At 32.2% G+C, this 12,774-nt stretch overlaps 1 protein-coding gene across 1 annotated transcript; it reads left to right on the top strand.

Annotated features, from left to right (window-relative positions):
• Positions 1-1,898: 1,898 nt before the first annotated feature.
• Positions 1,899-12,445, top strand: LOC136803036 (uncharacterized). The gene is made up of 10 exons (XM_067059786.1): positions 1,899-1,963; positions 5,494-5,889; positions 6,347-6,427; positions 6,512-6,622; positions 6,816-6,944; positions 8,095-8,469; positions 9,476-9,616; positions 9,994-10,012; positions 10,408-10,525; positions 10,867-12,445. The coding sequence occupies exons 1-10, from the start codon at positions 1,912-1,914 to the stop codon at positions 10,927-10,929; spliced, it is 1,485 nt and encodes a 494-aa protein (XP_066915887.1). The 5' UTR covers positions 1,899-1,911; the 3' UTR covers positions 10,930-12,445.
• Positions 12,446-12,774: the final 329 nt, after the last annotated feature.

Raw genomic sequence — 12,774 nt, 5'->3', positions numbered from 1 at the left:
ATACTTTTTAGCACATGGACAATGGTATAGCAAAATCAATATAGATAAAAATCAAGCGCTAAGAAGTTTATCTACTATCAGGTTATCATGTGGAGTCATTACGTAATGTTTTCACTGCTGGGTTCAAAATGGTATGGCACCTAGAAATAGGACTATTGCTGATGCAGAAGAAGTTATGTTGGTATACAGGAGGGTGGGTTGGTACTAAAATCTCAGACATATATGAGTACTAAAAGGGTTTTTAAGAATTTTTTGCATATCACCACCCCATTACCCCGTTTTAGAGAACGTACGCGACTTGTGAGATTATTCTTCTCAATCGGTGAGAAACCTTTAGCTTTTTGCATTATTAGTCTGTCCAATAGTCTGTGTTCTTGAGGTTGAAACAGTTTATCTGTTTATCTATCTTAGTAGTAAGTTTCTCTGTGAGATAAAGTGAACATTTCAGTGATTAACAGTTTAACAGTGGACAAAGATGGTTTTCCATGTGATTTTTGGCAATTGTTTTTTTTGGCTTTCGCTCTACAGTTAAACTGGGTCTGTGATATTTTGGGAAATGCTTATCAATGAGTTGTAGAAACCTTTGTGCCATTTTTGTTTCACCGTTCTGGTTGTAGGGGGGGGTTGAACCAAGTGATTGAAGGATCGTGGAATATCTTTCTGACCAATCTTGCTCCACATACGTCTCAATTCCCTTGTGAAAAAGCTTGCAAATCAAAATTGATGCAAGGCAAACGATATCACCCTTATTTAAAAAACAAAATTTTTTACGCATATCTTGAACCTGTTGGCATTTCTTACCAGTTTTAATTTGAGAAATACATCTTTGCCTTGACTCTCACTTTCTGATCAGATGAAAGCTGTCCACAAATGAATTCTGAATGGCTGAAAGTCTGTAACTTCTGAATTCCAATCAGATTATATTTCACAGAATGTAAGATTGCTTAGAAATTAATGTTATCATGATGTTACTTTTTAGCCAACTACTTAACCTTTTCCGGACAGACGGGCCACCGGGTGGCCCATGAATCGTGTTCCTATATGAAAGACGGGCCAACGGGTGGCCCATAGCTAAATGGGATAATAGATAAATTTCCCGTAACTGGCAAAAAACCGCTTTTCGATATCTTGTTTACAACTACTGTAGAATTATAAATTTTCAATGTTTGTTGTAAATTTACTCAGGCTAAATCTGTAAGGGAAAAATTGCTCAAAAATTTGGACAAAAAATCACTTTACTCAGATTCTTGGAAAGCTTATGACATGAATTTTTTTACCCGGTCAGTAATTCAATTCTCTAACTCATATTCAAACTTCAAGGAGTAAAGCAAATGTCTTTCTCGCGTCATATATCCGTGAAATCATGCTTTCGGAAAGGGTTAATATCCTGTGACTGTTCAAAATTAGCCAGAGTGTAAGGTGTGGTAACCTCTATTCAACAAGTTTTCACTTTGCTTATACAAACACCTGATTGCAAATAAATCTTCTCGGACTCGTTTTATTGCATCCAATCAGCTTATAGTATTTTCCCTGACAATCAGAACGACTATATGTTGTTTCTGATTGTTTTGATAAAATAACGCGTTCCAAACAAAGAGAAAAGTTTGTCATTTTGAATTAATCTTAGGAATAACGTAGATGTTATTAATTTATGCCTTTGATAGCAAAATATTTTATTTCCATTGGAATACGAAAAGTCTTCGGTAAAGGCGATCATTTTTTTACCCAGTCTGTTTGCAACTAAGCTCTTTAAAAATACTACTTAAAACCTTGGTTTGGTTCAACAATTTTTTTCCAGCTGAAGCTTCGCTAAATAAGGGTGTTTAATTTAGGAGCTGTCTTAGGGAAATAGAAGAATCCATACGTTGAACTAATTCTTAATCTACTTTTGTTTCTAGATAAGAACTAAAAATGAAGTTCTACATAATAGTTTTAATATGTTTTATGTGTACAAAATTAACAGGTGATTAAAATTTTGTTATCCTTTTTTCATATTATTATGTCATACTTTCATTCCTTTTTATATACTAATTGAATTTTTTATTGAAATTGAAAAAGGGGTAATCTGATATAAACCTGAGCAAAACCTCATCAAAACGAGATATTCATGCATGCTTTTTATCTTAAGCAAGAAAACAATAGAATTTTGAAAGATTGTTGGTTTTACTCAGGATAGTTTATAGCGTGCCAAAAATCTTAACCATCTGATTATCCCTGGATAGTGAGAGCTTGTGAGTGAGAGCACACAATGCTTTTCGTGTGCACAGACTTGTTAGAAGCAAACTAATTTTTTTAAATGATCAATTAGGTAAACAAGATCACAAAAACGAGTGGTGAGAAAAATTCTGACCATTTTGCTGGTCCCTATGTGGTGTCATCTTCACTTTTGCTGGGGCTTGAGAATGAAAGTGAAAATTTGAAGCTCAAGTATGCCTAATGAAAGATATTTATCTAAGTATTCCAAAGAATATCAGAACAAATATCTGAAAATCAATCTTTGAGAAACTATAACGGAAAATAGCTCAAAAAATAACGTCATTGATGAGGTCTCCTCAAATTAAAAAATTGTCAAAGTCAAAAAATTTCTTTCTTTCATTTTTTGTGATCTAATGGACCTAATTGATCATTTAAGGTATGTGGACACCTTTCTAATACTTTTCCTTTAATTGGCTATATCTTCCGACTGACAAATTTTAGAACCATAAAAGTATATATTTTATGAAAGTAGCAATAAAGGTGGGTTTGTTTCACCAAAGACAGTGCTCTACGTAAAGGAGCAATACAATAATGATGAGTCAAAACTTTTTTTAAAATGTAGAACTTAAAGTTTCATGCTTACAATCATCAGCTACATATGATACAAGTTTGATCTAATTGAAAAAATTCAAATTTCAAACACCGCTAGAATCGACAAGTCGTAAAAATTAATGAGTAATTAGAAAAAATAAAATTATAATTCCCATGTGAGCAGCTATGTCCAGTGGTTACAAAAACATCAACTTATCATATGAAAATACCTACCAAAATACAGAAAATCGTCGATCAAGAAAGCGAAAAATTATATATGGTTCAACCCCCCGTACAACAAAAACGTCTCAACAAATGTAGGAAAAACCTTCCTAAAACTCATTGATAAACATTTTACAAAAGCAAACAAACTTTATTCAGTTTTCAACAAAAATAATGTCAAAGTGAGCTACTCTTGTACCGAAAACGTCCGTTCTATTATAAACTCCCACAATAAAAAGATTTTATTGAAACCTGAAGACAACGACCAACATTGCAACTGTCGTAATAAAAATGCATGTCCGTTACAAAACAAATGCAAAACCAAATCCATTGTATATAAATGCGAAGTTACAGCACCTAACCATGATAAGAAATCATACATTGGCCTTACCGAAAGAGAATTCAAGCAGCGATATAATGAACACAAGCAATCTATCAACAACGCTAAGTACAAAAACAGCACACAACCCTGTCTACGTATATTTGGGCCTTAAAAGAAAAGAATATTGCCCCGACGTTAAAATGGTCTATCCAAAAACGGGTCAAATCCTACTCTAACACTTCCAAAATGTGCCGCCTTTGTTTACAAGAAAAATTAGAAATCCTGAGATTCGAAAACAAAGACGAATTGCTTAACAAAAGATCCGAAATCGTTTCTAAATGTCGTCACATGAATAAGTTTATGTTCAAACATTATAAAACAAAAGACTGGACATAGCTGCTCACATGGGAATTATAATTTTATTTTTTCTAATTACTCATTAATTTTTACGACTTGTCGATTCTAGCGGTGTTTGAAATTTGAATTTTTTCAATTAAAGTCTGTCCAGATATAATTGGCAGTGGAAACAAGAATGCCTGTAACTTTTGATAGTCAAATATAATTATGGAAATTTTTTTTGCTTGTTTTACATAATTAAAAGCGCTATATTTGAATGTATTTTTGGTTGAAAAATTCGCGACTTTTAGCGGTTTAATTTGCGATTGTAAAAATTGAGCTTTTTTTCTACTTATGCTATAACGTTCATTTTTACACCAGTGGTAGTTCAACCTTAGGTTAAGAAGTTTGTTAAATTTCAAGGCAAACAGAAAAGTCCTTCGGAAGATATGGGACCCGAAATACCCCTGGGTAGCACTTTTCTGTGAAATATTAAATCTCCAACTTATTACTAAAAACGGGGGTTATGTTATCTTTTTTGAACAGTGCAATTAAAAGTTGGAAAATGTTAAGTGTTGGTGCATTGGTATTATTGGTATCATTGATTATTTCGAAACGAAGTGAAATCATACAGTATAATTGTTTTTATTGAAAGGATAAGCATGAACTTATATTGCCTTTGTTATTTTTAAGTCATTAAAGAACTTTGCTAATTCCCAAAACACTTGTACTAAACACAGTTTGGCTATGAGGTCATAAAGAGATTGTAAAATGTGTTATGATCGAAAAACTGTTTCATCAATCATATCACTACCCCCGTTTTTAGTAATAAGTTGGAGATTTGATATTTCACAGAAAAGTGCTACCAAGGGGTATTTCGGGTCCCATATCTTGCGAAGGACTTTTCTATTTGCCTTGAAATTTAACAAACTTCTTAGCCTAAGGATGAACTACCACTGGTGTAAAAATGAACGTTATAGCATAAGTAGAAAAAAAGCTCAATTTTTACAATCGCAAATTAAACCGCTAAAAGTCGCGAATTTTTCAACCAAAAATACATTCAAATATAGCGCTTTTAATTATGTAAAACAAGCAAAAAAAATTTCCATAATTATATTTGACTATCAAAAGTTACAGGCATTCTTGTTTCCACTGCCAGTTATATCTGGACAGACTTTAGATCAAACTTGTATCATATGTAGCTGATGATTGTAAGCATGAAACTTTAAGTTCTACATTTTAAAAAAAGTTTTGACTCATCATTATTATATTTTATGAAAGCCAATAATATTCTGTGTCTATCATCTATCAAGTTTTTTTAAATTCTTAGCGGAAGATATTTAAAATTTTGATCTAGGTGACTTTACGGAAGTTAAAGTCACCCATTGCTTTGATCAAAAGAAAAAATACATACTACCAGATTCTGAAAGAGAAAAAAATCATTAATTTTTCTGATTTTTCTTCACTTAACCTGAAATTGTGGAACTTGAACTTGATTAGAAAAAAAAACCAAAGACACTTTTAAGTTCAATATTTTGCCAAAAATATAAAAAAATCTTTAAATTATTAATCAAAAAAGATTTTAATTTAGTTCTTTGACCATCAGAAAGATCTTCTGATTTTCTACAATATGATATAAGAATTTTTTTTTTGAATTTTTCTCAGTCTTTGCACACGAAGGATGTTTTCAGAACATAGACCCTCACTAAAAAATTAAAATAAAAGCTTAATCAAACATATAATCCAGTATGTTTTGATCACAAAGTTCAACATACTACGTGCTTACAAATATGTAACTTAATTTGTTTAATATATTTAATTTTCAGAATGCCTTCAATGGGACAATTCAGTTTCTGATTTAGCGATAAATGCTAACAGCTCAGGCTCCGCAATTATCAAGTTCAGATTTAGCTATGGAACTGAAGACCGTTCAAGTGTTAATATTGAATGTGGAATATGGAATACAGATCAAGCCAAAATTATTCCCATGGTGACTAAAATGGGTAACCAACCTGCACAAAGAAGAAGTGGAGTTACTGGCGATGTTTTAGGGAATAATGCAGCTCTCTATACAGAATCTGCACAACCAACTGTTATTGGATTAAGATTGAGTAATATTGCAAAGACCTTCCCAACTCAGTACCGTTGCGATGCATCTTTTACTAAAGCTGATGGTGTGGCTGATAGTGAAGCAAGTGATCGTGTCAATCTTATTGTCTTAGGTAAATGAAACCCTTCACTTTATTGTGTTTGAAATTTTTAATCAAACATAATCGATGACATTATCAGAATCAAGTACACTCAATTCAACCAAGCTTTCAGCAAATGCGTCTCAAGGAATACTATTGATTGAAGTATTGTATATAGCGTTGTCCATAGCTAGATGTTGAGATATTTGACTTTGAAAACTCGCTCATGTATTTGGATGCTTCTGGCCCTTCTCTGATTTTTTCTTAGGGATAAAGTTGACAAAATTTATTAGCCACCCCGTTATGAAGATTTACTCCATCAGGTGGTAAAATAAGTCTAAGAACTTCAAACTTTCTAACAGTCTCTAAGCTACAAACCCTTCAAAGCTCTCCATAGAAAATTTTTGCAGGCTTGTTAGCTCAGCATTGAAGCAATTGAAGCAACATTTTTAGATTTCATTAATCCATCTGTAATATTTTATGTTTTCAGATCGTCCAAAATTTGTAGACTGTTTGAAAAACATAGAATCCAGATCAACTACAGCTGGAAGTTCACTTGATATAACATGCACTTTTTTTTCCTTTTTTTTTTCTTTTTTTTTTTTTTTTTTTTTTTTTTTTTTTTTTTTTTTTTTTTTTTTTTTTTTTTTTTTTCAAGTCTCTGGCAACCCAACTCCTAACTTGAAATGTTCACTGTTGGCTTTTGATAGAGATATCCTAAATACTTTCCCTAAAAAAAGTAATGGTCGGAATCTTGATGAAGATGGTAATGATTTACTAATATTATGATAACATTATTTAAAGAAGAGATATTATTTAGTTCATCACAATTCATGGATCATTTTTATAACTTAATGATGTGTTATAAACACATAGAAGCTTTGAAAATTTTTTTTTTTGAATCTTTCAATTTTGTTTATAATTGATTGTTAATCTTGTTTATAATGTTAAATTTTTAGAACCTGGTACTCCATTCAACATCTCATCGTCATTTTCAAATTTGCCAAAAGAGGCCCGTATTGTTCGATGCTTTGCTTCTCAAACACTTACTGGGACCAATTCGTTAGAAAGAAAAATAACTGTCTTGCGTAAGTTATTATTTTTATATCATACTTGAAAGCTTAAATTTCATTTCCTGAATTTTGAAAGTTCGTGTGGCGGCTGAAATCCTTTTTTCGCCTTGAAATTAAGAAATCAGAAAAAATACCAAGCCAATGCTCATTTTCCCAAATAAAAAAATTTCTGACTTCTTATTTGCATTTTCTTACAATGATTGCCATTTTTTTATTACGTTATCGTCTTATTACGTTAACCTTAAGGTAGGTCCACTCAGCATGTAGCCTGTTGACATTAAATTGGAATCATTGAAAGACAAAAACTTTGCTTAATTTACATCCATATGCACTATAAACCTTTTTTTCCACCGCGTGTGGAATTTTTATTTGGACATTCTTTGCTCTAACAGTAACGAAAATATTGTCCTAAAGAATATATTGAATTTATCCTAATAGATAGCATTTGGAGTCTGGTGCGAAGAAAATAAAGGGAGCACAAGGTTCAAGCACCAGATTCACTGTAGATCACACTGTAACGTTTTATTGAATTTAATGCAATTTATATGCAAATCAGGGGTTCTTTTTCATTTTGAATATGACATGAAATTAGAATAAGAATGTATTTTTGTATTTATCACAAAATGCTTAATCAGTTGAAGTCAAAAAGAATTTTCGATACTGAAAGTTCTGGACAGCTCAACACAACTGTTGTCGCCACAGTCAGGCTCAACTTACTCTTTTTTTAACCTAGCACAATACGAGTAGTTCAACTGTTGTTGGCTCAACAAAGGTTAACTACCAAACCTTTGTAATGGTAAATTGATCTGCTATCCTTTAGGGACTTTATTTTCAGTGGCTGTCAATACTACTCTAATTTGTTTACTTCTTTCCTGATTAGATTTATCATGAAAATTCTAAGACAACCTAGGAAAGTCTCAAACTATTCTCATTACAGTATTTTTAGTTTGCATTAAAAAGGAAAAGCTTCACGATTTTCTCCAAGATTTACCATTTTTCGTTACTTTTAAAAAATGATTGCGGAATCAAAAATGAGCCACAACAGGAAAGCTGATATTTTTTCACACCTATGCGATTTCAAACGTTTTCACGTTGCCATTGCAGTGGGCGTTGTGACTGCGGAAACTCTCTATTACATATGTGTTCGTTTTTTTCTTTTCTTCAGACACACCTTTTCCACCAAAGAATTTTAGCCAAGAAAACAGTCCTGATCGAACATCAATCACAGTCTCTTGGTTACCACTTACTAACGATGAATGGGGAGGTGCCAAAGATGGCTATAGGGTAGCTTACTACATGGTTGGTCAGGATCCGCGATTGAATTTAACGACAAAGGAATTGGGACATCAACCTTCAGAATTTGGCCAGGATGCAAACGTTTATGTCTCTAGAAAAGTGGGAGAAAAAGATGTGGAATTTTATTTCTATACTATCAAAGGTTTAAATCCACAGAGACCTTATCAAGTATATCTTTATGCACAGAACCGTTATGGAAAAGGAGATGATTCAATAAGGTTTTCCATGACACCTGGTGATAATCGTAAGTAAATGCTCTCATGATATTTTAATAACAGAGAAAAAAAATTATTTCTTCAAAACTTTTTAAAGCGAGTCTTAGTAAGTAACTCTGCGACCACATTCAGAGGCGACCCGAAGGCTCCTCTTTTGATACCTATCTACCCGAAGGTAGGGGAGGGCGCCACTCTTTCTCCCTGGATTGCTCCACTTACCCTTGATCCTTCTCTTAATTGCTGAGCATCAAGCAGAGAGTCACCAAGTACCATTTTGGAAATCTTTGATATGAGCTGGGGTTGATCCACAACCTTGCGAGTAGCTGGGTGTACCAGCACTACGGTCGTACGGGTCATCAGTGGCGTTGTGGCGGGGGGCTGGGGGGCCATGGCCCCCCAGCGGAGCTTTTTTGAAGGGGCGTCGAAGAGCAAGGGGCGCCAAAAGAGATTTTTTTAAACGCCCCAATCTTAAAAATCATACTTTATGCGCCTTAAATTGCGCCCAGGACCAATTTTACTGAGATAATTTTAAAATACTTGCAATTTTTTTCGCCCAGGACCAATTTTACTGAGATAATTTTAAAATACTTGCAATTGCGAAATCTGTATGTCTCTCCTTACGATTTTAGGTGAAGAAAAAAAGGCGTCGGAAGTAGCTTCTAGTCAGTTATTTGTCTTTTCTCTCACGCGTGCTGAATATTTAATTAGTGTTTACATTATTTGATTGACAGTTTTATTATAAGTAATAACCGACTAGTTTACTAGTCTACACTAAATATTTCCTTCCTCATTATGCCTAGGCAAATGAATTTGGTAAAAGTTTAGAAAATGATGGGTGGGGACACCACTTTGAAAAATTGGAGGGGGCGCCATTTAAAAAAAATTGACTTTGGCCCCTCCAGAAAAATGTTCCCACAACGCCACTGATCGGTAATGAGTCTTAAGTAGCCAACTCAATTTACATACAATAAAACTTTTCCTTGATATTTGAAAAAATACAAATTAGAAAGTATTTACATTTTGAATTTATTTTAGCAAATGCAATGGAATCAAGGAATCCTGAATCTGATAGTAAATTGGCAGAGATAATTGGTGGTGTCATTGGTGGTACTATTGTTTTGGTGTTGATTGTCATCCTGGTTGTATGGCTTTGTAGACGTCCATCTGCACCCAAAAGTAAGGATTTGCCTGTTATAAAAAGAATTGGATAATGAATATTCATTCAATTTTCCTGTTCCTTTTTGTTACTGTTCTAGTTCTGTTCATAGTGGTCCTTCGTGGAAACAATTCGTGAGCTGTCTAAAAGCTGCAGAATTTTTCGGAGCCTTTGAACATTCGTTATTGTTATTATTATCATTATCAATAATTAAAATTTGATTGAATTTTGCGATAGTATAAATTCATTAAAAAAATTTATTACCTAATTGCCTAATAACCCCTTCATCTGAAAACAAAAAACTGACTGTTCGCAATTTTTTCTTTCTTTGCCTAAATAGGACCCACCATAAAAATAGAATTTTTAATTTAACGTAACCTTTTTTCTTTGTTTACAGAAAGCAAGTATCCCACAAGGTAGGCTCAATAACTAACTTTCATCTATTTGACTTTGAATAAGGCTACGAAAAGTTGGAGTTCCTGTCTGCCCAACAATGTAACTTCAGTTACCCCACTCAGGAAATCGGTAACCTTATGAGGCTAACCCTAAAAAGTGTTTCTGTTTCTGACCAGGGAAAATTAATTTTTAGTCTTTTTTATGACGATGTTACACCACTACAAAGTCTACCATTTTTTATGCTTTTGAATTCTGATTTAAATGTGAAGGAAAATTTGAAATTGGGATTGAAGCAGTCTGTAACGCAACGCCAAATAAAGAACTTTTTTGTCAGTAAATAGCTTGAAATTGATGTGTCTCAGTCAATTTCAAATATATTGATTTTCAAATTCTGATCTTTTTTGACAAAACTTAGTTATGTTGAAGATGCGGTTGATTATCCACCGCAACAGCCACAACAAAACCTATATGCAGGTGTCAATAATTCCAAACAAAGAAATGGATCTTCCAATCACTCAGACATCATGAGCAATGTATGTATTAATTTCTTTCTTTTTATTCATTTATTTTTAAAGAAGAGTTTTAACTTTCACGGGAAAAGTGTATTACAGTCAACTACAAAAATAAATTCAGTTAAACTTGAATAAATTTGGGTTTTGGAAGTTTTTACTGTGGCATATATTGTCTGAATCATGAAATGGAACGTCGTCTTTAGTAATAGCACAACCTGTTAAATCTCAACTCTGAACTTTTCTACTACTTGAGTTATTCAAAAAGAATGCAATTGGCGAGAAAGGACCTTCATACTTTGAGATACTCCTTCTTGCACTACTTCTGAACACTGATTTTAATATGTTTTGTTTTATCTTTTCAGGGTGATGGCTATCCAATGAGAGGTATGAATTCATATGAAACGTCAGAAAAGGCATATGTGTAAAAAGAAGAAATGAAATCAATCAAAAATAGAAATTCTTTTGGTAAAAATCACACAATTTGTTTAATTGGATAGAGTTTATAAAGAATGGAAAAGTATTATTTGTCGTCATTTTATTTTGGTATGGAGTGGACAAATAAATTGTGCTGTCCGTTGGCTGTTCATGTCCGTTGGGTGTTCAACGAATTACACATCTGTGCCATCATGCTAACTTTCACCTATTTGTTGAACAACATACAAAGTTTTCATGTGCTACCTTGTTTGAAACTTACTAAAAATGAGCAAAAACAATATTTGTTGAAAAAAAGAAGTGAATTGAATATTAATTTTATCTGGATTGAATGGATTTTGTCAGGGGTCATCTTTTCTTTGGGAAATGAGTGAATGAATTCATGATAATTACTGTACAGTTGGTTGGTATTAGAATGTTTTGTGTTTGACAAAAAAAACATGTTTTGGATATAAATTTAGCTTAAGTAGTTTGTTTCACTTTATAAAAGACAAAAGGGAGATTTGAACTGGCTATAAACTTAATTTTTAAAAGACTTTCGTGATTTCTCTTTAATCATAAATTTAGTTAAAAAGCTTCTATTCTGACATACTCTCGAGCTTTGAGAATTTGCTCCTTTTCAACATTTTATAAACAAAATTCTTCCTGAATAGCTATCTTTTCTTCCTTTGCAATGCACTTGCATTATGTTTTTATTTTATTATTTATTTTTTGGTATATGATTTTTTTTAATTGAATGATTCTTTTTTTTTTGTTGATCGTTATTTTTAAAATAATTATTTTATACTCTTCTTTCTTTTATATGTGATAATTTTTTGTGATTATATCTTTTAGACTTTGTATATTTTTCAACATTGCTTGCCTTTCTTTAGTTTGCTCTTATTCCTGCAAGTTCGTTATTGTATATAAACGAATTAAAAAATTCCAGATTAAAATCTTTGTTTTTTTCCATAATTATATTTTTTATACTTTTTATAGGAAGATTTAGTTAATTGTTTATAATTTGATATAACACACCCATTATTACAGTATGACATGTAGAGCCGAGCCATAAGTTTTCAGTATATCATATCAAGATTTAACGTTCTATGATTTAAAATACTTTTGATATCATCCATATTTTTTTTGATATAAGTTGAATTCGAATCTTTTTTCACATAATTTATACCAACGGGTAAAATTTACCTAACTCCACGTTTGCACTTCAAGCCTCAGAGTTCATTAGTTATTTAAAACTAGTTTCGAATCTGTCGTTGACCATTTTTTAATAGAAATGCACTTAGTATTTAGTTAAAACATTTAATCTTTATGTACATAGGTCTACCTTTGTGATAGTAATTTTAACCCTCGTCGAGTGTAGTCGCGTTTTTAAAACAACATTATCTTTTTTGTCAATCAGGTTTTTATGTTTGAAATATTCTTTTTCACGTTTATTTAGTGTCTATACTCTTAGCATTATATTGTATGCTTTAAAGAATAAAATAGTATAAATAAAATTTGTAACAAAGATATGAATCTCCTGGTTGTCTGTCTGCCTGTCTGTTTGCCTTCTATTATTTTTTTCAGCCTGAACATTCTAATTAATGACAGGTGCTTATCGACTTTATTATCGATTTTATTAGTTTTATTATGATTGTTAAAAATAGTTTCACTTACCATGCTTCTACTCAGTACTTTTGGAGGAAAAATAATACCATTTAAAGATTTCTGTTATTTTTTATAGATAGAATTAAAGGAAAGCATTGAAAATGATGAAAATAAATGGAAAAAATAATTGATATAATGATATGGATTGATGGTGGAAAAAAAGATGAAATCAAGACCTATCAAAATCCTGA

The sequence above is a fragment of the Clytia hemisphaerica genome, unplaced genomic scaffold (genome assembly GCF_902728285.1).
Source record: "Clytia hemisphaerica strain Z4C2 unplaced genomic scaffold, Clytia hemisphaerica genome assembly, whole genome shotgun sequence".
In the NCBI taxonomy this organism is placed as follows: Eukaryota; Metazoa; Cnidaria; class Hydrozoa; order Leptothecata; family Clytiidae; genus Clytia; species Clytia hemisphaerica.
The sequence above is the reverse complement of the archived record's forward strand: the minus strand, read 5'-3'. Positions and strand labels throughout refer to the sequence as shown.